At 44.7% G+C, this 23,366-nt stretch overlaps 1 protein-coding gene across 8 annotated transcripts in view; it reads left to right on the plus strand.

Annotated features, from left to right (window-relative positions):
* LOC18430625 (uncharacterized) overlaps positions 1 to 23,084 on the plus strand; it is a 38,697-nt gene extending 15,613 nt beyond the window's left edge. For all 8 annotated transcript variants that reach the window (XM_088862374.1, XM_088862370.1, XM_088862372.1 and 5 more), the window contains one exon: positions 22,918 to 23,084. In XM_088862374.1, coding sequence (XP_088718500.1) covers positions 22,918 to 22,992 — 75 coding nt within the window. In that variant the 3' untranslated portion in view covers positions 22,993 to 23,084. The remainder of the gene's footprint in view (positions 1 to 22,917) is intronic.
* Positions 23,085 to 23,366: the final 282 nt, after the last annotated feature.

A 23,366-nucleotide genomic window follows, 5' to 3' on the forward strand; every position in this document is an offset into this window, starting at 1 on the left:
GAGTAGTCCTTTAGGCCTTAAGGTCAGAAAAGCCGTATGCCAAGTTGAGCAAGTGTGAATTTTGGCTTCTTAGTGTGGCCTTCCTTGGCCACATTATTTCTAAGGATGGGGTCGCGGTTGACCCTTCTAAGATTGAAGTCGTACGCAAGTGGGGAAGACCGACAAACGTGACAGAGGTCCATAGTTTTTTGGGGTTAGCAGGATATAATTGGCGCATTGTAGAAGGATTCTTGAAGATAGCACTCCCTCTGACTCGTTTAACCCAAAAGAATATGAAATTTGTGTGGTTAGATGTTTATGAGAAAAGATTTCAAGAGCTAAAGAAGAGACTGACCACAGCTTCGATACCGACCTTACCCGAAGGAAATGAAGACTTTGCAGTTTATATCGATGCCTCTTATAAAGGACTCGGATGTGTACTTATGCAATGGGGGAAGGTCATTGCATATACCTCTAGACAGTTAAATTCATATGAACAAAATTACCCAATCCATGATCAGGAGCTTGTGGCTATAGTATTCGCCTGGAAAATATGGAGAAACTACCTCTATGGAGCCCAATTTAAGGTGTTTAGGGATCATAAGAGCCTCAAGTACCTATTTTCCCAGAAGGAGTTAAACATGAGGCAAAGGAGATGGATGGACCTATTGGACGATTATGATTATACCATCCAATATCACCCGGGCAAAACTAATGTGGTAGAAGATGCTCTGAGCAGGAAGCAGGTGATATCGGTGGCTCATTTAATGGTCCGAGAGATGAAGCTATTAGAAGATGTAGTGGGATGACATCCGGCTCTGCCCTTTAGTAATGGGGTAAGTATGACGTCTTGCATAAGGGTAGAACCTTAGCTTTTTCAACAGATTCGGCTGGCACAAAAGAAGGATCCCTAGCTCATGAAAATTTAGGAAGAGACGAGGTTGGGAAGGAGAGACGATTTCTCTATGAGCAGTGATGGTTTGTTGAGATTCAGATATCAGGTCTGTATCACGGACGATGAGGATGTGAAGAGAGCTATCTTAAAGAAAGCTCATCGCTTTCGTTATGCTATACACCCCGGGAGCACTAAGTGTTGGAAGGTATTTTCCATCAACATGGAGCCCCCGCTCAATAAAGGCAGAGCAAATAGTGGAAATTCCTATAGTCTTAAAATAGCCCCAGAACTGACCAAGATCTTCATGAGGTCTCTCAAAAATCTCCTGCCAAGTTTCATCGCATTCTGATATATCTAAGGCAGTGCAGCCTGAGAAACAATTCTAATAAAATCGTCCTCTCGCACCTTGAAACAGACCTGATAACTAGAGCTACATTTTTGGTGTCTCAATTTGCTATGGTACCACCACCATTAGAACCGATAGAGTTGAAAACTTTTAGGGGTCAAATTTCAGCTCGAATGGACACTCCTAGAAGTAGTTATAGGAAAACGTGTGAAATAGGAGGGGCCGCACGCTATTCCCATGCGGCCACCCTGCAACTCCATGCCCTGGAAGGGACAGTCACGACTAGTGACTTTCGACTCTCATATCTCACCTATCCCAAGTCGAGTCATACTCAAATTTGGTGAGCATGTTCATCTAGTCAAGACGAGAGATTCAATATGTGGCATGCCTCGTGGCGACAACAGAGCACGAAGAAAAGCTTGAGAGAAGTTGCTGATCCATGAAGAAAGTGCAAGAAATTCAGCAGCGTCATGTCTCGCTCAAGCGGCCGGATCATGCCACTCGCGCGACCGATCGACGGAGACCAATTCCATTGCTGGTGTAAGATCTTAGACTATTATTGACCCGAACCCCGTACATGATGAACGGTCGGATTCTGCACATGAAGCCAACGAAACAACTACAAATTCCTTTGCCGAAATTCTAGATTTCGGTCAAAATTCCAAAGTTGTGAAATCTTCATTCGAGCACGGAATCAAGTTGCGTTTGTTGCCCCACGATCGTAATGGCATGCTCAGTGTAGTTCAGTAAAGAAATCACCGAAAAACATCAAGGAATGAGTACACTATCGATCCTAAGTTTTCAAGATCCACTCAAATTTCAAGTCACATGATCGTGTACTAAAGACACGATCCATGACTCGAAGTTGGTATCAACTCAATTGCCATGCCGAGCCCTGCAAGAAAACAATCATCTTACGATCAACCAGGCAACAAAACAACCCCGGATCATCCATGTAAGATCACACAAGTTCTAGGGAAACACATTAACTGTTCTGGAATTCCACATATTGTTGGGAAGGGGAAAATTTGTCATTTTGCACCTTATTTTCTAATTTATTTTAATTCAATTTAATCTTAATTTTCAGCAATTAGGGTTACTTTTGATCATCCATTCATGTTTGGGGCCAGTTCTATCTATACGTACCAACATTGTACAAAGAAAAAAAAAAGGACACACACACAGGATCCATCTCCTTACAAAAGAGAGTTTTTACGGAATATAGTTTCTCTTTTTACTGAATATAGTTTCTCTTTCTTCCCCTTAGGTTCGTGGTAAACCTTCTCTCTCTTTTCTTTCTTCTCTTTTCTCTCTCCTCTTTCTTTTCTTTTCTCTCTTCTTCTTCCCCGTTTGAGCTCTCCTCAGAGGCCATGCACGACAGTGGCAGTGCCATGCATGCCTCTCTGGTAGCCTCATAGGTCGCGCATGGCGATGGCAGTTCCACGTGTGCGTCTCTTTCTCCCTCTGATCTATCTCTTTTGTAAGGTCTATAGATGGTGTTGCTCATCGTCGTCTGCAGACGTATCCTAAGTGCCTTAGTGAAGGACGTGGGTAACGAAGCATATTGCCACCCGCAGGGGTTTCACCCTGTGCATGACTGTTGCAGACGATAATACCCATCGCCATCCGCAAAGGATTGAGGCAATACTCATCGCCGTGCGCTGGCTTCTTCCACGCTTCCTTGTGCCCATGTCATGCACCTTATGAGAAGTAATCACCGCGAGACCTATGAGAAGTTATCACCGTGCACCTCGTTAGGAGCGATCACTGTTTGCTAGGAACATGTCTCCTCCTCGTGCTGCCAACGGCGATGCTCATTGCCGTCTGGATTCTTGCTCCCTTTGCCCTCTCTCTCTCTTCTCTTCATCCTTTTCTCTTCTAACTTGACTGAGGGTAGATCTAGCATAGCACCGTCATCTCGGTTTTAGTTTTGAGTAGTATTGCCACCATGCTGGTCCTGAGGACCATGCCCATCTTGCTACCACTCCAAATCGATAATTCTCTGAATGTCATGCTAGCTTCACCTCTCCGTCGAGTTTTTCTTCTCTTTTCTATATTTATCTTAAATTTTACATTTCATCATGCTCCCACATGAATGTATGTTACCCTAAGACAAGGGTGGGTCTCCTTGACCCACTTGTCTTACAAATTAACCATAGAAGTGTTGTGCATAAAACAAGAGGATTGTAAGTCGAGGGAGGGGATTCCGAACCAGTTAAAGCTGCTCGGGGGACTTTCTTCATGATCTAAGAGGGCGCCAACACGAGCCAGCCCGAGTAAGTCCCAAACCCACTTAAAATTCCTCTCTCATTGGCCCTTGCTCTCGAGCAAGGTTCTGAGAGAGCGATCTTAAACCCCGAGATCACCAGAAACCTGATGTACGTGCTGCCAGATCATCTAAATCTGGAAGGCGAGATCGAGGCACTTAACCAACTTGGCGACTCCATTGGGGACTTATACCCCTTAGTCGGTTCACTTTTGTCTGACCAGTATCCTCTTTTACTTTCTGCAGTTATTTATATGGCATCTGGGTTGTTGAACCTGTTTATCCGGGTCGGGGATTTCCTTATCCCCGCACTCATGGTTGTTCCGAGGAAGCGAGCTGCTCAAGCCTCCTTCCCCACCCTCCTCTTGAGTCGGAACTTATGCTCTAGCTCCCAGATTCTCACCTGGATTGGTGCGAGAGGGGACTTAAAGGTCCCTGTCTCCCCGCTTTCTCACCCTGGTGGACTCTCCACCAAGGCCCCTTGCATGGGTAGCACACTTGCTGCCGCGCACCCTGCTACTGGCAAGTCTACTGCTGAGGCACGCCGGAAGGCTGCCTCCATCACTCTCGCGAAAGGCAAGCAAGTTGCCGTCACTCCTGAGGTTCACCGAAAGGCATCCCCTTATGCTCCTTCATCTCCCCGAACCTCCTCACCTGGTAGGCACATAGAGGCGAAGGTCCTGATATCTCCACCCTCACACACACCCAAGGGCTCATGGTTCATCCACTCGAGCTGCACCTTGGGGCAACCCTCACGTTCTCTTGAGCTTGCATCCAGGGCTAGGCATTCTCGGGCCAAACCCTACATGCACCATGCATTTTCTTTCCACAACTTGGGGCATCTCTAGCACTATGCCACCTCGAGCACATGAGGGTCAACCACTGTGTCCTCCCTCCCAACACACACAGCTTCACCCTGTGAGAGGTGGGCTCTTCTGCCTTACCCCTCACAGACACAAGCTCGTGGGTCTAGACCTCCTAAGGATGGACTCATTGAACGAGCCCGGGTCGACTCCCAGGTCTCTCGGATAGCTAACTCTAAAGGTGCACATGCACCGTCTTGGCAGGTTCCTTCTCGACCTCAACTCAGATGGAGTCGTGAACCAGCTCCTTCCTCTGCCGCTCTCCCGACACCAGACAAACACCTCAATCCCTAGTACTCGAAGGCCTTCCCTAAGAGTACCATCTTGAGCCAGCCGCAGGTCAGCCGTGCACGTGTTCCCCACAAAGGAACTCGGTGCAACAATCTGATGTCAAACAGGGGCCTCTAGCCTCCAAGGTAAAAACCCAGGCTTCCTTTCGTCCATAGACCCCACTCCCTGTTCCAGCTCATAGAAACAACCCTTGTGTGTTCGAAGACAGTGGCGTAGTTCAGGTCTCAGGCTTGGTTCTGGAGTGAGATCCACAGTCATCTCAGGGTTAAGCAAGAAAGAGGTCTTCATATCCTGACCAAAGAAGCCTCCAAGGCAGTCAAGGTCACCACCTTTGATGACCTCCTGCCTCGTAACCCCTTTTTCCCTCTCCAAACTCTAGAGCCTGACCGAGTCCAAGAGTATTGTTGGGTCCTCACCATTCAGAAGGCACGGTCCCAAGGCCGTCAAGAATTGGTCCTCACAAGATCGGCATACATGGCTTGGGTCTAGTCAAGGCAGGTGTAATCCCTTCGGACTGACTCGCCACACACCATTCGTCGACCTCGGAAGTCCACTGTCCCGTCAGGTTTTGACCCTCTAGAACAGACGATCAATATTATGGCGATCAATGACATGGACGATGCTTAAGAGGAGCGAATGAACAAGTTCTAGGAAATGATACAAGCCATCCTTGGAAAGATGGAATGCCTAGTGGCCTCCAGGTCTCCTTCTTTGATCGATTCCCCTCCTGGTGAGGACATTGTTCCCAGGCAAACTCCTCCATCAGCCTCCAAAGACAGTTCTACCTCCCGTGGGGTCTCCCAAACCGACATAGATGCTATGGTGGCCCATAGCCTCAAGAACAAGGTCCCAGGCATGTAGGAGACGCGCTCTATCAAAAGCCATACCTTTCCTCCAAACTATCAAAAAGGGAAGCTCTCTACACCAGCATACTGCTCACTTCCAGGCAGCTGATCGGGAGACGACAATTGACGAACGAGTCCTCCTCTGCCAGTTCGTCGAAACTCTGGAAGTTGAGACACTCGCTATCCTTCGTGCATTTTTCTCCATAATGCTCGAAGAAGGGCGCATCACTCCTAAGCCGGCAAGGCAGCCCAAGTTCCTGTCTCCAGGAATCGAGAACCTCTGGTGCGCATATCACCAGATACGAGGCCGTGACGTCAGCAAATGCACTGGCTTCCACAACCTCTTGGTAAAAAAATACAGCAATGTTACGAAGTTCAAGGTAACCTAGAAGGACACCTCGAGTCCCTCTTCTGCATGAGCAAGAAGACCTCCTGACACCAGCCCAAGGAAACACTAAGCTAGACCATTTTCAGGCCCTCTTTAAGGCAATGCTCCAACAAGGCCTTGTCACTCTCAAGCCTGCCAAGAAATTGAGGCATCTTGCCCAGGGCACGAAAAAGCTCTGGTGCCCATACCACCAAGTATGGGGCCACAAACTCAACGAATGCTCTGGGTTCGAAGCTCTCGTAGAGAAAGTTCGGTAGGGCCACATTGTTTGTGCGATTCTCTTGGAGTCCATCCAGACCGTCGCTCCCTTTCCGAAGGAAGCCACACTATCAGCCCGTCCTGAGTATACGTCGGACCCTTCAAAGCCTTCAACCTCTCAGCCCTAGAAAGTCTACCATGGGTGGAGTAAGCTCAAATCCTTGAAACATGTGGTGGTCTACCTAGCAAGGGCTACTCCCTAACCAGATAGGGTAGTTCAGGCACCCCGTCAAGGATCTCAAAGTAGACGGCAGACACCTAGGTCAGCCCGGGACTGAAGTGGAACCTATTGAGGTTGACCCGACCATCTTGAGTGGGTGCCTGACAATCTCCTTTTCCGAAGATGACCTTCAGTTGGGAGCCAAATTTCATAATCGCCTCATCTTCGTGAATGGTGAACTTCACACTTACCCTCTCAATCGGATCATGCTAGATGGGGGGTCAGTCAACTTGATCCCAAGAAGGATCCTTACCCGATTGGGATTAGGGTCTGACGACCTCACTCCTACCCACATCACTATGCAAGGGTTTAACCAGTCAGGAGAAAATCCAGCTAGCACAGTGTGCCTTCGTCTCCAGATCGATGATCTCAACAATTACGCCCAATTTCACATAATTGACACCGATACCTCCTACAACATCCTGCTTGGTCGTCTGTGGCTTCACGACAAGGGAGTAGTTCCTTCCACACTCCATCAATACTTCAAGTATAGCCAAGATGGAAGGCAACACAAGGTCTATGCTAATTAAAGATCGTTCCCTGTAGCTGAAACACACTATGCCGACGCTAAGTATTATTTCATAGAAATTCCAACTTAAGTATAGTCAAAAGCATGACAACTGGAAGGCTGTCAGATAGACAGGACCTTCGTCTCGTGATGATGTTGAGGATATGGGGCGAATGATCACGAAAATATTCAAAGAAGAGGAAAGACAGGGCAAGATCCTCCCCTTGACCCCTACCCACCCAAGCATACCTTGCCACCTCACCGAGGTCATGATATCCTCTCCTCCCCTCGACTTTTACTCCTCCAAAATGAAATGGCGAGCTAGAAGCAGCCCCTAATCCTGAGGAAGCCCCGAAGGTAGACCTTTCAACGTCAAGGGTAACCTATACATCGGACCAGCGAAAGGTCCTGCATGTCCTCATCGCTCTCCTAAAGGTAGAACTAGTATACCAACCACCAAGGAAGGTACTCCAGGTTCCGGCCTCCTTGAACAAGGGGAGCATCAGCAGCCAAAAGAGGATCCTACACTTCTCAAGGGTTGTTGAAGAAGTACAAGCAGACAAGAGTCATCCATTTGGATCTCAGGAACAAGACCCCATGGCAGAGCAGAGAAGTGAGGTTCGTAACCTCTAGAGCCAATTGGAGATCATGCGCATCGCTTCAAAGTATTGTCCTTGAGACTAAGACTTATGACTCGCTCAAGACCAATGTACCTCGAATCGAAGCCAAAGCTTCAGCAGACTGGAGCATTTACAGCGAGCAGGCTCATCGAATCATGAGAACCATGAATTATGAGGCCCTCTCCAATCAAACATTAAGGTGTGAGAAAGCAACTGCTACCCCATTCGCAGTTATTGAAGCCACAACAGGCTGCCACAAAACGAAGCAAGGGGTGGGATATTCTTTTTTATCTCACACTAACAAAGGATGAAAAGCAATAAAACAGAAGAAGACAGAAGAGCGAGAGACATGTTGCACAACACTCTAAGCAAAAAGTGGCATTTCATTCATAAAATAAAAAATTCATACAATTGTCGACATCATCAATACCAAGAGTTGGTGTACAAAGAGTTATAAACGAGAGCGTTCACTCAAGCCTCAAGACTAAGCCTATAATGGTCTTGTTGTGTCCACTTGATTCCATCCTTCAGGGCTGCCGCCTAAAGGAGGGCAAGCTTTCTGACCAAAGGAGGATATTCCCCACGTACCAACTGAGGAGAGAATGGGTCTTTTCCTACCTCACGGGCCACATCAAGAAAGCTTTCTTAATCGTTGATGTTACTTTCAAGAATTGCAATGTCATTCTCATTCTCAAAACATGCGATTTCTTTAACAATCGAAGGAATCTTCGAAGGAAAAATCTCGAAATCTGGATGAACAAACTGACGCATGAGCAAGTTGGTTCTAAGGTTACCCAAGTGTGCCACCGCATAATCGGTGACATTAAAAGGCCCAGGAAAGAACTTAAGTAAATGCCAAAAACAAAACCTCTCAAGCCATTTCAGTCACCTTCGTTTTGAAATGGTCTGCGTAAGGAACCTCGAAGTCTAAAAGGTTGTCTATCAGCTTCTTTGCCAAAGAGGGGAACATGATCAGCGCAAAGAGAGAAGCCTAGCTGAAAAGTTGATAAGCAGCTCTAATAAGATCACGTCTGTTGTTTGCAGAAACATTATAGTGATTGAGCCTGGTGAGTTGTGTAGGGAATGACATCATGGTCTGCAAAACAACAAAGCCTCCCCGAATGCGCCAGACAAGAGGATGAATAAATTGTCTAAAAAAGGAAGTGACTACAAAAGCTGAGCCTATGAAAGGTTCCCTTCGAGCGGAAGGCGCACAACCCCCTCTCAAGGTGGCAAGAGGGATCACCTTGTTGCCCATGATTACCAGGTCATACTTGCTTTCACCTCCAGAGATAGGAGGTTGAGGAGAAGGATGCCGTTCATTCTCAGTAGTAAGAGGCTCCTCATCCTCAATAACCATAGGGTCCCTACTTGAAGAAGCCTGCCACCTACTAGCTTTAAAAGCCTTGGCTGATTGACGAGAAGACATTTATCGGAGGACACTAGTTATAGTCAATGTCAAGACTATTGCCATCTGCCACTAGCAGGGAATCGCCTCCTCGCAGTCAATCGAGGGGTATCACCATCCCACAACCAAGGCATATTAATGCCTCGCTCCAGCTATCAGCATGCGTTGCACGTGTGTCCCTTGAAATCTAGGCACGCCGCCTGACACTAGCAGCATGGCCTATCACCACGCATGCAGAGGACGACCATTCGTCATGCCACAACCCTCCATCTTCACGACCATTTTTGTGATGACCCAAACTTTTCCCGGCTAGTTAGAAGGCATGGTGGGATAGGGAGGCTGAGGAAGAGCCAGCGCCAGGTGGATTTGTGTGAAGAGGCCAGCGCTGATTGGAAGAGCCAGCGCCGGGTGAGTTAGAGAAGAGGCCAACACCGGTTGGAAGAGCCAGCACCCGGTGGATTTGTGTGAAGAGGCCAGCGCCGGTTAGACGAGCCAGCGTCGGGTGAATTTGTATGAAGATGTTAGTGCCGGTTGGAAGAGCCAGTGTCGGGTGAGTTGGAGAAGAGGTCAGCAACGGTTAGAAGAGCCAGCGCTAGGTGGATTTATGTGAAGAGGCTAGTGTCAATTGTAAGGGCCAGCGTCGGGTGAGTTGGAGAAGAGGCTAGCGTCGGTTGGAAGAGCCAGCATCGAGTGGATTTGTGTGAAGAGGCTAGTGCCGGTTGGAAGAGCCAGCGCCGATTGGAAGAGCCAATGCCGGGTGGATTTGTGTGAAAAGGACAGCGCCGGTTGGAAGAGCCAGCGTCTGGTGGAATTGTATGAAGAGGCCAGCTCCGGCTGGAAAAATCAACGTCGGGTGAGTTGGAGAAGAGCCCAGCGTCAGTTGGATTGAGTGCCAGCGTCGGTTCTGTCTCTGATGTGCATGAGTTGAGTATGCCACTTGTTGAATGCATACTGATTGAGTGCCACATGTTCATATTTTACAGTCTTTTGGTGACACTTGGCCAGCCACCTCAACCCAAGGGTACTTAAGCCCCCTTCCTCACCCGTGCCACTCATTCTTACTTCATTTCTCTCTCTCGAAGACATAAGGTGGGAATAAGTGATTGTTTGTGGGCAGCTATAGTGAGTGAAAGCTGTGAGGAGAGAAGTGGAGAAGACACCATTATTGTTAGGTACGTGGATCCATCACCATTACATGATAGTCGTAAGGATGTATGGAATTTATGCATGCAAAATGAGAATGAAAGTGATGTAGAAATTGGGGCTCTTGTTCTACGATAATGGTGAATGTTAAGAATGAATGCATGATTCTTAGAATATGTAAGAAATGCATGCTATGGATGATTTTGTGTATGTTCACATTGTGAGAGAAGGGTTGTTATTATGTGCCTCACCATGAAATGAAGATCATGGAATGTATGCTTGAGACATGTTGTATTCCACTTTGAAGTTCCAGACGTTGGCATGTTCTTGTAGGAGGCTTTTGAATAGACAAATAGGGTCCGGTTGACCTCAAAGCATCCCCATTAGAAAGATATACGAGTCTAGAAAATTTTTTGTTTTTACCCATTGCTGAATTATTTTAAAAAATGAAGTTATATTTGAAAATGGGAAGGTATATCATTATTGACTGTTTTCCTGGATTTTTCATTAATACCACTGTGGTCCCTGATTTTAGCTAACCAAATGAAGTTCATTTTCGGCCAAACCATAGCCATTTGAAAGATATTTTAATGGACTAAAATTTGCATGAAGAAACTATTTTGAAAAGCTTCCTAGATTGAAAGTTATACTTTGTTATATAAATGTATGTTACTGTGGGCAGTATCGATGAAAATCAGAACTATCGCCTTGTTTTCCACAAATTTTTAAACCACCAAATGGAATCCAAATGCTTTCAAGTTTGATTTTTAGAAAGATATACGTCTTGGAGTAAACTTTGATTTTGAAACCGTCACAAGTTGCCTTACGGTTTGAATGCTATAATGATTTGAAGCAGGTACATTGCTGTCCACTTACACAGCAGGGGGCAGTTAGTTAACCCTCATTTCTTTAAATCTTTAAGAGGTCTAACGGAATCCTATTGTCTTTGAACCACTCCCAAGTGAGGGATAGGTGTCTTTGGTATGAAATTGATCTTAGAATCATATTCAAACTCTAAATGGTCCAAAAGTTAGGACCCCAATTATGAGCGCTCATGGGCATGCATGATAATGAAGTTATGTTTTGCTATGACATGAAAGTGTGATTATGATGAATGCCCTGTTGCGATATGAATTGCATTGATTTTAATAATGCTTATGCTTTATGTTAATGAATACTTACTGTTTGAATGATGGTATCATGATGCCTATGCTATATGTGAATGGATACCTCTTGTGTAAATGATGGTATCATGATGCTTATGCTATATGTGAAAGGGTACTTACTGTGTGAATGATGGTACCGGCAGTTGCGATGCTATTATGTTATGTGAAAGGGAACCTACTGTGTGAATGATAGTGCTAGCCACTGCGATTTTTCCCTGACTCCCCATGATAGGACGGGACTCAGAATGTGAGTAGTTGGGAGGGTCGCGCCCCTCAGATCTATGTGGGCACTATACATTGGGTCACCTAATAATAGTGTAACGCCCTCTCGTCAAAAGGGTGCAAGGAGAGGGTAGTGTCTTGCAAGGCCTCTGGCTATTGAAAACCCCAAAGCATGCTGGAGATGTGTGCGTGTATGAGGGCCTTATAAAGTGGGTTTTCCACTTGTCATGGTCCACCCTCCTGAGTGAGGGTAGAAGTCCCAAGTTTAGGATTGGCTTAGCTTGACCAATGTGGCTTCTACTTCAAGAGTAGATAGATCGGTTTGCTTGACTTATTTACGCTTTCTGCATGAGCTTTTAACTAAAATTGTGATTTGCTGTCTTTATTACTCTACTTTCAAAAAGGTGATTGTGACTTATACATTATATATTGAATTGCCTTCCTCACATTTCTGTTAGAGTGTTGAGAAGCATGTTGAGGGACTTTATTTGATTCATGTGTATATGTATATATATATATGTGTTGCGTATTTATTATTACTATCATGCTAGTTGGAATGCAATGGTGTAGATCTGCTTACTGAGCTGTTAGCTCATTCCATCTTATTTTTATAACTGTAGAGTGAAGAGTGTTGACACCTATGCTTAAGGTGACAGGTTAAAAAGCTATCCTTTGAAGACTTTCACTGTATGTTTGGATGTCTCAGTATTGTGTGGTGTACCTCATTTTGTGTATTTTGGACCAGTAGTACTAAGAAGGAATTGTAAAGATTTTTTAACATAAGATGTATGAGATGGCTATACTTTAGAATTGTTCTTTGTTTGATGAATGGTTTTATTCTAGTTTTCTTTCATGGCTTGCTCCTGATTCTGCGTTTTCATGCATTGAGCCACTCCAATTTGAGTGACGTTCGCAACCTTCGATCACGATCTCGCACTCTGTCACCCTCCGGCAGGGTCAATAGGCGGGGTCGTGACAATTATCGTCCCACAACCCTTCGGGTTCTTATCGGCTTTCTCCTCTCCATCAGGAATCCATTTCCGACCACTAAAAAACCCTTCCTCGCCTTTTACTGGTTACTGGAGTTAGCAAAAACCACCGGAAGTCCCCAGAAGACTTTCCTACAACCCTGCGGGGCTTCCCTTCCCCCTGCTGTCCCAATTCAGCAGTTCACCAAAGCTCATCGAAATTCCACTAAGTTTTTGGTGAGCCCAATGCAGCCCCTTCTCATTCTCCTCCAACAACTAGAGGACTGACAAAGCCCTCTGAACTCTCTGCGACGTCCTCAGCAGCAAAACGATCGGAGGAGCACTCGAACCCTAATAGGGCACCTTTGTAAATCCGACTAAGGCCCTGAGAAGCCCTCTTCCTTGCTCAGAAAATCGAAAAGTGTTTGTAATCACCCTGTGAAGCTTCGCACTTCTTGAATCTCACCAAAAAAACTCCTAAGTGCCTGTTTCTATAAGTTTTGGCCGAAAAGTTTTTGACAAAAAATCCCTTGCCAAAGGCTCTGACTCTCTCTCTCTAAAATATTTTTACCATTCGGTAAAACAGTGAAGGGGGTTTTCCCCCTTTCTATACCCAGTGATGCCATAAACTGCCCTCGACAAACATGAAATGACATTCCAGTCCCTAGTTCCTGAAGGCAGTAAGACCAGGCCTGGTCGGGTCAAGCCTAAGACCCGAAAAGGTCATCGCCACAAGCTTCATTCAAAGGACAGCGTTGCGCACTCCGTCAAAGGACTATCGCTGCACTCCTCGTCTAGAAGTTATCACTGCACGCCTCATCAAGAGGTCATCACAACGCATTTTGTCAGGAGCTACCGTCGTGTACTTCACCAAGGGGCCTAATGCCGCATGCGTCATCTGACACTTAGTGCCATGTGCATGCCGTGGCACTCTCAACCGGACCATCGTCCTGTACTCTTAGGAAATTCATCCCCTGCACCACAGCCTCACTCCTCAAGGAGTCAAGCCTCTGATGATGGCTCTACTCCCCATGGAGTCACATGCCCTCACCACGCCACGGCCCATGATGCATGACCTTAAACTGCATAGCTGAGGTCTAGTTCACGACCTTAAACTACAAGTTCCAAACTATATGACCTTAAACTGTATCGGTGGTCTAGTTGCACGACCTTAACTGCATAGCCCTCGTTTCAAGACTCTAAATTATAGGGGAGGTCTAGTTGCATGACCTTAAACTGCAAGGTCCAAACTATATGACCTTAAACTGTAGAGGTGGTCTAATTGGACAACCTTAAATTGCATAGTCCTTGTTTCATAACTCTAAATTGTAGCGAACGTCTAGTTGCACAACCTTAAACGGCATGGTCCAAACTATATGACCTTAACTATAGTGGTGGTCTAGTTGCTCAACCTTAAACTGCACAATCCTTGGTTCATGACTCAAACTGTATGACCATGGTCCAGATGTGTGACCTTAAACCATAGTGCACTTCTTGGCCGCATGACGTTAAAAGGTTTAACATGATGGTCCAAACTACATGATCTTAAATTGTAGCGGAGGTCTAGTTGCACGACCTTAAACTGCATGAATTTAAACTACATAGCCACGTTCCAAGCTACAAGACCCTAAAAATTGTAACGCACGGTGCGACAAATGGCCCATGCGCACAGCTCCAGCCGAGAGATAGACCACTCCTTCGTTAAAAGGGTATCTCAGCAACATCCCCAGTGGAGTTAGATGCACGCAGGGGTCGTACCTACCCCCTTAACCTCCAATGGGTGTGTTCCGAACAAACATCCCAGTAAGGGTCACATCCTACAGGAACCCGCTATCCCTAGGGAGTTAGGGTCATCCTTATCCATTCAACCATCAATGAGGTTCATATGTGATCTAGTTTGTCATCCTCAATGGAGTTACATGCACCCCATTGCTCATTATCCCCGTGGAGCCACACTGGCCCTCCTAACCCCTAGTGAAATCTCTTCCGTCTGCCACTCCTCGAGTGCTGCTATCTCCATCAAAAACCTCTCTTCTTGTGTATAACCTTAACCACCTTTATCCTTAGGAGTCAGATAGATATCCACAACTCATCCCCCATGCAGCTTTACCTACATGACAACCCATACACTGGTTCATGCTGCATGACCTTAAAATGCATAGCTATTGTCCGTGCTGCATGACCTTAAACTGCATCGCCATGGTCCAAACTATATGACCTTAAACTGTAGTGGAGGTCTTGTCGCATGACCTTAAACTGCATGGTCCTAGTTGCATGACTTTAAGCTACATAACCACAGTCCAAGCTATATGACCTTAAACCATAGTGCTCATCTTGGACGCATGACACTAAACTGCGTTGCCTAGGTTCAGGAGGCATGACCTTAAAGATGCCCCCACATATGAGCACACACCTTTTACACGTATCTCTGTGCACATCTTCCCTTACCGACCTGTTCGTGTTCTCACATCACCTTTATTGCTGCCCCAGTGAGTCCACATACATGCACATGCCCTTTACATGCATCTTCAGGCACGTCGTCCCTAACCGACCCGTTGGTGTGCGCATACCACCTCCATTTTCTCCCCGGTGAGCTTACATACGTGCACGCCCCCTTTACATGCATCTTTACGCACGCCTTCCCTAGTCGGCCCATTCGTTTGCGTTCACCACCTTCACCATCATTATCATCCTTTCCCCATTGAGTCTTACTCATGCTCACCAAACTGCGAACCCTTCTGCAAGCCATTCTTGCCGTCAGCTAGTGGGTCACCATTGCTCACCCACCATCCAGCCATCTTCAACTCTTCATAAGGCAACTTCATTCTGTCTTCCCAAGTGAGTCCAAAGTCATCACCAAGCTCACTTTATGGCCTCCACAACCTGTCATTCATCACCACTGCGGTCCAACTATATGACCCTAAACTATAGTGCACGTCCTAGCCGCATGACGTTAAAAGGCTTCGCATAGGTCCCAAAGGCACGACCTTAAACATGCCTTCTCAAAAAAATAGGGGCATGGTGCACATCTAGACAAGGGAACGCCATGAATAAAAATGATGGACGGGCATGGTCACGAAACCATGAGTAAGAAAGTTCCTTGGAAAAGAAAATCCAGGCACGATGAAAACCTCGAAAGGGCATCGTGAATAAAAAAAGGATGAAAAGGGTGGACATGACCGCAAGTCATGGGTAAAAGAGCCCAAAAATAATAAGAGTTGGCGAAAACCGTCTTCAAAGGTGCCACTTCCCCTGTTCAAGTGAAAACCTGCAAAAGGGCGCTTGGATCGACAAGATCGGATGACGCATGACTGCCACCTCAGCTGACATCCAGTTTCCAAATAGTCAAGATCCTGGCTAATGAGGTCGGCCTAAATCCTCAAAAGCCAGCATCTAATCGTAACACTAGATAGCTCGTCAGGGAGTGAGAGCCGTATAAGATCCTCCAAGAACATGGGGCATAAGATCTTCCAAAAACATGGCTCATCAGGGGGTGAGAGCCACACAAGATCCCCCACATTTCAACATGGCTCCTTAGGGAGTGAGAGTCGCATAAGATCTCCCAACAATCATGGCTCATCAGGGGGTGCGAGCCGCATATGATCCCTCACGTTTCAACATGGCTCATCAGGGAGTGAGAGCCACATAAGATCTCCCCAGTTCAACAATAACAATACTCCTTGAGGGTGAGGACGATGATTAGAATATCCATCCGAAAATGCTAAGGACCATCATGAAGGCAAGAAATTGACGAAGCCAGGGTCTAACTTGCCACAAGTTTCAGGGTACATCTTGCTGAAACCCCCTAGCCTACATGGGACCAAACTTTCAGGATGGGTCAAAAGCCCCCTACTGGACCTCGCTAGATGGGAGCTATAGAGATATCCTGTGCATCAAAAGCAAACCTGGTGTCGCATCAAACAATGTCGTTTAAAGGTTCGTAGCATTTGGCCTTCAAGAAAAGGCCTGATAGTCCCTTGAGGGTGAGGACTTCAACATGATCCCTCAAAATTCTTGACTGATTACACTTCTCAATTCTTTTGAAGCATAAAAATCAATGGGGCATGCTATTGGAAGGTATTTTTCATCAACATGGGGTCTCCGCTCAATAAAGGCCTAGCAAATAGTGAAAATTTTGAGAGTCTCAAAATAGCCTTAGAATTGGCCAAGATCTTCATGAGGTCTCTCAAAAAGTCTCTTGTTAAGTTTTGTCACATTCCAATATGTCTAAGGCAGTACAGACTGAGAAACAGTTCCAGCAAAATCGACCTCTAGCACCCTGAAACAGACCCTATAACTAGAGCTATATTTTTGGTGTCTCAATTTGCTGTGAGACTACCACCATTGAAACCGGCACAGTTGAAAACTCTCAAGGGTCAAATTTCAGCTCGAACGGACACTCTAGAAAGAAGTGATATGCAAAAGAGTGAAACAGGAGGGGCCGCATGCTATTCCTGTGCGAACACCCCGCAAGTCCATGCCATGGAAGGGACAGTCACGATCAGTGACTTTCGATGCTCATATCTCACAAGTCCCAAGTCGGATCTCTCAAATTTGGTGAGCATGTTCATCTAGTCAAGACGAGCGATTCGATATGTGGTACACCAGGGATGACAACCGAGCGCAAAGAAAAGCTAGAGAGAAGTTGCTAATCTGTGAAGAAACTGCAGGAAATTTAGCAACATCATGTCTTTCTCAAGAGGACGGATCACACCGCTGGCAAGCTCGATCGATGCGGGACCAATTATATTACGGGCATAAGATCTCGGGCTATCACTGACCCAAACCCCGTATATGATGAACGGTTGGATTCTGCACATGAAGCCAACGAAGCAACTGTAAATTCTGTCGCCAAAATTCCTGATTCCGGCCAAATTTCCAAAGTTGCAAAATCTTCGTTCGGGCACGGAATCAAGCTGCGTTTATTACCCCGTGATCGTAACGGCATACTCAGTGTAGTTCAGTGAAGAAATCATCGAAAAACATCAAGGAACGAGTACACTATCCATGGTTCGAAGTTGGTATCAAATTGATTAAGGAAACAATCATCTTACGATCAACCGGGCATCAGAACAACCCCTGATCATCCATGCAAGATCACAAAAGTTTTAGGGCAACATAAGGACTGTTATGAAATTCTACGAATTGTTATGAAGGGGCAAATATGTCATTTTGTACCCTATGTTTTAATTTTTTTTAATTTAGTTTAATCTGAATTTTCAGCAATTAGGGTTACTTTTGATCGTCCACCCATGTTTGGGGCAAATTCTATATATACATACCAACATTGTACAAAAAAAAAAAAAGGACACACACACACGATCCATCCCCTTGCTAAAGAGAGAGTTTTTACTGAATATAGTTTCTCTTTTTTTCCACTATTGTGTCACGCTTGAGAGAGAGAGTGAGGTGAGAGAAATATTTGATCGGAAACCCTAGGTTCCAGGTAAACCTTCTCTCTTCTTTTTCTTTTCTTCTGTGTCTCCTCTTTTCTCTCTTCTTCTCTTACTTCTTCTTCTTCCCCTTCTGAACTCTCCTCAGAGGCCATGCATAGCAGTGGCAGTGTCGTGCATGCCTCTTTGGTAGCCTCACAGGTCGCGCATGGCGATGGAAGTTCAACTCACGCGTCTCTTTCCCCCTTTGTTCTATCTCTTTCACGAGACCTACAGACGACGCTGCTCATCGCTGTCTGCAAATATATCCTAAGCGCCTCAGCGAAGGACACTGGTACCAAAGCCTATCACCACCGGCAGGGGCTTCACCCTGTCGCGTGACTGCTGCGGACGACAATAATTATCCCCGTCCGCAAAGTGTCAAGGCAATATTTGTCACCGCGCATTGGCTTCTTCTACGCTTCCCTGCGCCCATCACCGTACACCCTACGAGAAGCAAATGTCGTGAGACCTATGAGAAGTTATCATTGGGCACCTCGTTAGGAGCCATCACTTTTCACTACGGAAATGTCCACTCATCGTGCTGTTAACGACGATGCCCATTACCATCGATCTCTCTTCTCTTCATCCTCTTCTCTTCTAACTTGACTGAGGGTAGATCTAGCTTAGCACCGCCATCTCGGTGTCAATTTGAGTAGCATTGCCACCATGCTGGTCCTGAGGACCATGCCCGTCTTGCTACCAGTACGAGTCGATAATTGTCTGAATGTCATGCTAGCTTCACCTCTGTATTGAGTTTTTCTTCTCTTTTCTATCTTTATCTAAAACTTTATATTTCATATTGCTCTCACGTGAACGTGCGTTGCCCTAAGACAAGGGTGGGTCTCCTTGACCCACTTGTCGTACACATTAACTATAGAAGTGTTGTGCAGAAAACAAGAAGATTGTTGGTCAAGGGAGGCGATTCCAAACCATGTAAAGCAGCTGGGGGGATTTCTTCGTGATTTAAGAGAGTGCCCATGCGAACCAGCCCGAGTAAGTCCTGAACCCACCTAAAATTCCTCTCTCATCAGTTGGTATATTTGCTCTTGCTCTCGGGCAAGGTTTTGAGAGAGTGATCTCAAACCCCGGGTTCACCAGAAACATGAGGTACGTGCCACCAGATCATCTAGATCTAGAAGGCGAGATTGAGGCACCTAACCACTAAGATGTATCAAGACCTGAAGAAAGCTTTTTGGTGGAATGACATGAAAACGGAAGTTGCACTGTTTGTTTCTAAGTGCTTGAAATGCCAGCAAATGAAAGATGAGCATCATAAACCCGTTGGGTTGTTGCAAGCCTTACCCGTATTGGAATAGAAACGGGAGCACATTGCTATGAAATTTTTCTCTGGTTTTCCTTGAACGAGTTCCCAGCATGATAGCATTTGGGTCGTTGTGGACCGGCTGACCAAAGCTGCCCACTTCTTACCGATCCGGACAACCCACACCTTTGATAAACTGGCCCAGTTATACATCAAGGAGATAGTGAGGTTGCATGTAATACCAGTGAACATCATGTCCGATAGGGACACTAGATTTACCTCTAGATTTTGGGCTTGTCTGCTGTTAGTCTTGGGGACGAGACTTACTTTTAGCATTGCCTTTCACCCCCAGACTGATGGGTAATTAGAGAGAACCATTCATACTTTGGAAGATATGTTAAGGGCTTGTGTCATTGATTTTAAGGGAAGCTGAGATGATCAGCTACCCCTGATTGAATTCGCCTATAACAATAACTTCCAAGATAGTACTTAGATGGCGCCTTTTGAGGCCCTATATGGAAGAAAATGCAGGTCACCCATTTGTTGGGACAAGTTTGGTAAAATAAGGCTTTTAGGGCTCGAAATTGTCCAAGTGACCTCAGAAAAGATTGCTTTGAATCAGGAGTGGTTTAAGAAACCTCAGAGTAGGCAGAAGAGTTAAATCGATAACCGAAGAAGAGGCCTCGAGTTTGAGGTGGGTGATGGGGTTTCTTGAAGGTGTCGTCAACTAAGGGCATTATGAGATTCGGTAAGAAAGGGAAGTTAAGCCCGCATTATATTGGACCTTTTGAGATTTTGGGAAGAGTTGGAGGAGTGGCATATCGACTTGCCCTACCACTAGAATTGGTGAACATCCATGATGTCCTTCATGTATCTCTGTTAAGGAAGTACTAGCATGACCCGTCCCATGTTCTGAGTTATGAACCAGTTTCGATCAGAGAATACCTGACGTTCATCGAGCTGTCAATTGAGATACTGGATAGAAGGGTACAGGTATTGTGTAATAAGGAGATCCCTTTGGTTCATATTTTGTGGCTGTACCATTCACAGGAAGAGTCGACATAGGAATGAGAAGCTGAGATCCGAGATAAGTACCCCTATTTGTTTGTTTAGCAGAGGTATGATTTTGGGAAAAAAATCCTTTTAAGAAGGGGGGGGGGAGGGGGGAGGATGACGTAAGGATCTAGACGTTTTGGCATTCGGTAGTGCGTCGGCGAGTCGTTGGCACGGGTGATCTGGGACGCAGATGCTGTCGAGCATGCGATGCTACCGACCATATGATGCTACCGAGCATAGAAGCCGCCCATCATGACACTATTGAGCATGCTGCCGCGCATAGAAGCCACCGAGCGCGATGCTCCCAAGTGCTCGGCAGTCCAGGGGAACTTTTTCTCTCTCATGATTGCTTGCATGCTTCTTGGACACCATGTGGCACTTGCATGTCTCTTGTGTGCCAAATATCAGTTGCATGCTACCGCCCCCCTTTTTTTCTTATTTAAACCCCAACTTCACACCCCTCCATGGGGTTTAGCTCTCTCTCACTCACGTCCGCCCATTTAGCCTTAAGAAGCTTAGCATTTTTTGAAAGGGAAACCTATGTAGGCATTTTGGAGTTCACTTAGTGTAGTAAGTAGATCTATGCATGTTTAATTAGTTCATCAAGTGTGAAATTCATGCATGAATATGAATTTGATTGTGAATATGGGTGTGGATATATGCTATTGAAATCTTGCCAAAATATGCCCTGTTTTTCAAAACTATGACTCCTATTTATGTCATCGATTGAGTATCAAAAACATCTTTGTTGATCGTCAACTTTTGTCAGAAAGTACCTCTTTGAATCTATTTTAAGATGGAAAAGACCTCCTGTTAATACCTCTTTTGGTTTGAAAGTTATTAGGCATTTTCTGAAGTATGTCATAATTGTGAAATGAATTTCCAAGACTGTTAGGTGTTTTTGTTTGGAACTGTTCACTGACCAAAATGTATCAGAATGAAGTCATATCACTTCTTAAAGGAAGATAATGAGTCTATTCTAAAAACCGATTGAAACCATGTTAAAATTTCTATGGATTGGAAGTTATGGCCATATTTATATGAGAATGTCGCACTGGAAAATTTTGTTGTAAAGTTAGGAATTTTCCAGAACTATGAATCCCATTTATGTGATCAATTGAGCATCAAGAACATCTATGTTGATCACGAAATTTTTTGAGAAAGTATCCCTTTGAATCTATGTTAAGATAAAAAAGACCTTATATTAATACCTCGTTTGGTTTGAAAGTTATTAGGAATTTTTTGAAGTATGTCATAACTGTGAAATGAATTTCAAAAACTATTCGGTGTTTTTGTTTGGAACTTTTCACTGATTAGAATGTATCAGAATGAGGTCAAATCACTTTCAAAAGAAAGATAAATGAGTCTACTTTAAAAAAAGTTTCAGAATGATGATAAAAGTTTCGGTAATTATAAATTTATGTCCATCATTCTATGAGAATGTCACACTAAAATTCCTGCTATAAAAACATGAACTATGCTCCAAGACTGTCAAGCAGTTTAATGAGCTTTAATCCAAAACTTGGAGCATGAAAATTGTATTTCATGAGCCGCGATTAAGATGAAAGTGGTCCTGGGTCTAAATGACTTCTGAATCTTATGTTATGCCCTTAAAGGTGGACTACATTCGCTGTGGAACACCAGAAAATAACCTAGTGATATCCTTTGAGTTAATGAGCTTAATGATATGCTTGCCAGAGTTATGCTCGATTGTGATATGTTCTGTTATGATAATTTTATTTTCTGTTATGAAATGAAAGTATGCTCTGTCATGAAATAAAAGTATGTTTTGTTATGAAATGAAAGAAAGTATGCTCTGTTATGAAATGAAGGTATGCTATGAATACATATAATAAGACACACTCAGTTGTGATATGAATGCATGATATTGAGATATGCTCAGTTATGATATGGATGCATGTAATAAGACATGCTTAGTTATGATATGGATGCATGTAGTAAGACATGTTCAGTTATGATATGGATGCATATAGTCAGACATGTTCTGTTATGATATGATATGCTCATACTCTAAGATGATATGGTAAGAAATGTGTGAATAACTATGCAATGGGTCATCCATTGGTAGTGTAATAAGATATGATAAGAAAGTTTTGCCGACAGTTGAGATCTTTCCCTGACTCCCAATAATAGGAAGGGAGTTAAGATGTGAGTCACATGGGAGGGTCGTGGCCTCCAATATGTGTGTATGGCACTACGCAATGGGTCATCCATTGGTGGTGTAATGCCCTCCAGCTAGAGAACAAATGAGGGTCATGTTTTGCAAGGCCACCGCCTATCAAAAGCCCCAAAACACGTTGGGGACTGTGTGTGTGTGTGTGTGTATGAAGGCATTATGAAATAGGTCATCCATTTGTCACCGTTTTCCCCACCTAAGTGATGGTAAAAGTATTAAGCAATGGGATTGGCTTTTCTTGATGGAAAGGGCTTCTACTTTAGGAGTAAGGAAACTAGGGAGTGAGTTAGTTAACAATGCTTGTTACTTGCTTAAATACGTCGATCGACTAAGACTTGTATGGTTGAATGACTAAATTGAGCTCTGCTCATATCATATATGATTGATCTGATTTTCCATTGCTTTACTATGAATTTTTCACTACACACTGGTAGAGATGATTTTTATACATCGTTCATATTTTATAAGAATTGCATATCACCCTGAGTATTGTTATGAGAGAATGTTCATAGGAATGAAGGCATGGAAACTTGATCTATTTACTGGGCTTTACAACTCACTCTTTTATCTTAATCTATGTAGAGCGATAGCCACAAGTTGAGGACGGGCGGTTTGGTGATCGTGGTTGGGAGTTGGAGCTCTGTGCTTTGGTGGTAGTTTTTATTTTCAATTGTATGTTTTGAATGGTAGTAGCCATATAGTTCTTGTCATTTTTGAAGTCATGTAAATGTTATTGGTCCTTTGAAGCCTTGGACATATTTGTAATACCTTTGAGATATATATGTATATACATATATATATATATATATATATATATATATATATATACGGTCCTAAACTTGGTTGTCCGGTTTTTGTGTTGGTAGTTGTGTGATTGGAGTTTTGTGTTTCTTTTGTGGTTTACTTTGATTCCTTCTTCTTAAAGCGTCGAGCGCACTCCCACCTGAGTGACATTCGCTACCTTTGGTCGTAGTCCCACACCCTGTTGCTCTCCGACAAGTACAAGGGGGCGGGGTCATGACACTAGTTCG

The sequence above is a fragment of the Amborella trichopoda genome, chromosome 3 (assembly GCF_054954075.1).
Source record: "Amborella trichopoda isolate Santa Cruz 75 chromosome 3, AtrichopodaSantaCruz75HAP2 v2.0, whole genome shotgun sequence".
NCBI lineage: Eukaryota > Viridiplantae > Streptophyta > Magnoliopsida > Amborellales > Amborellaceae > Amborella > Amborella trichopoda.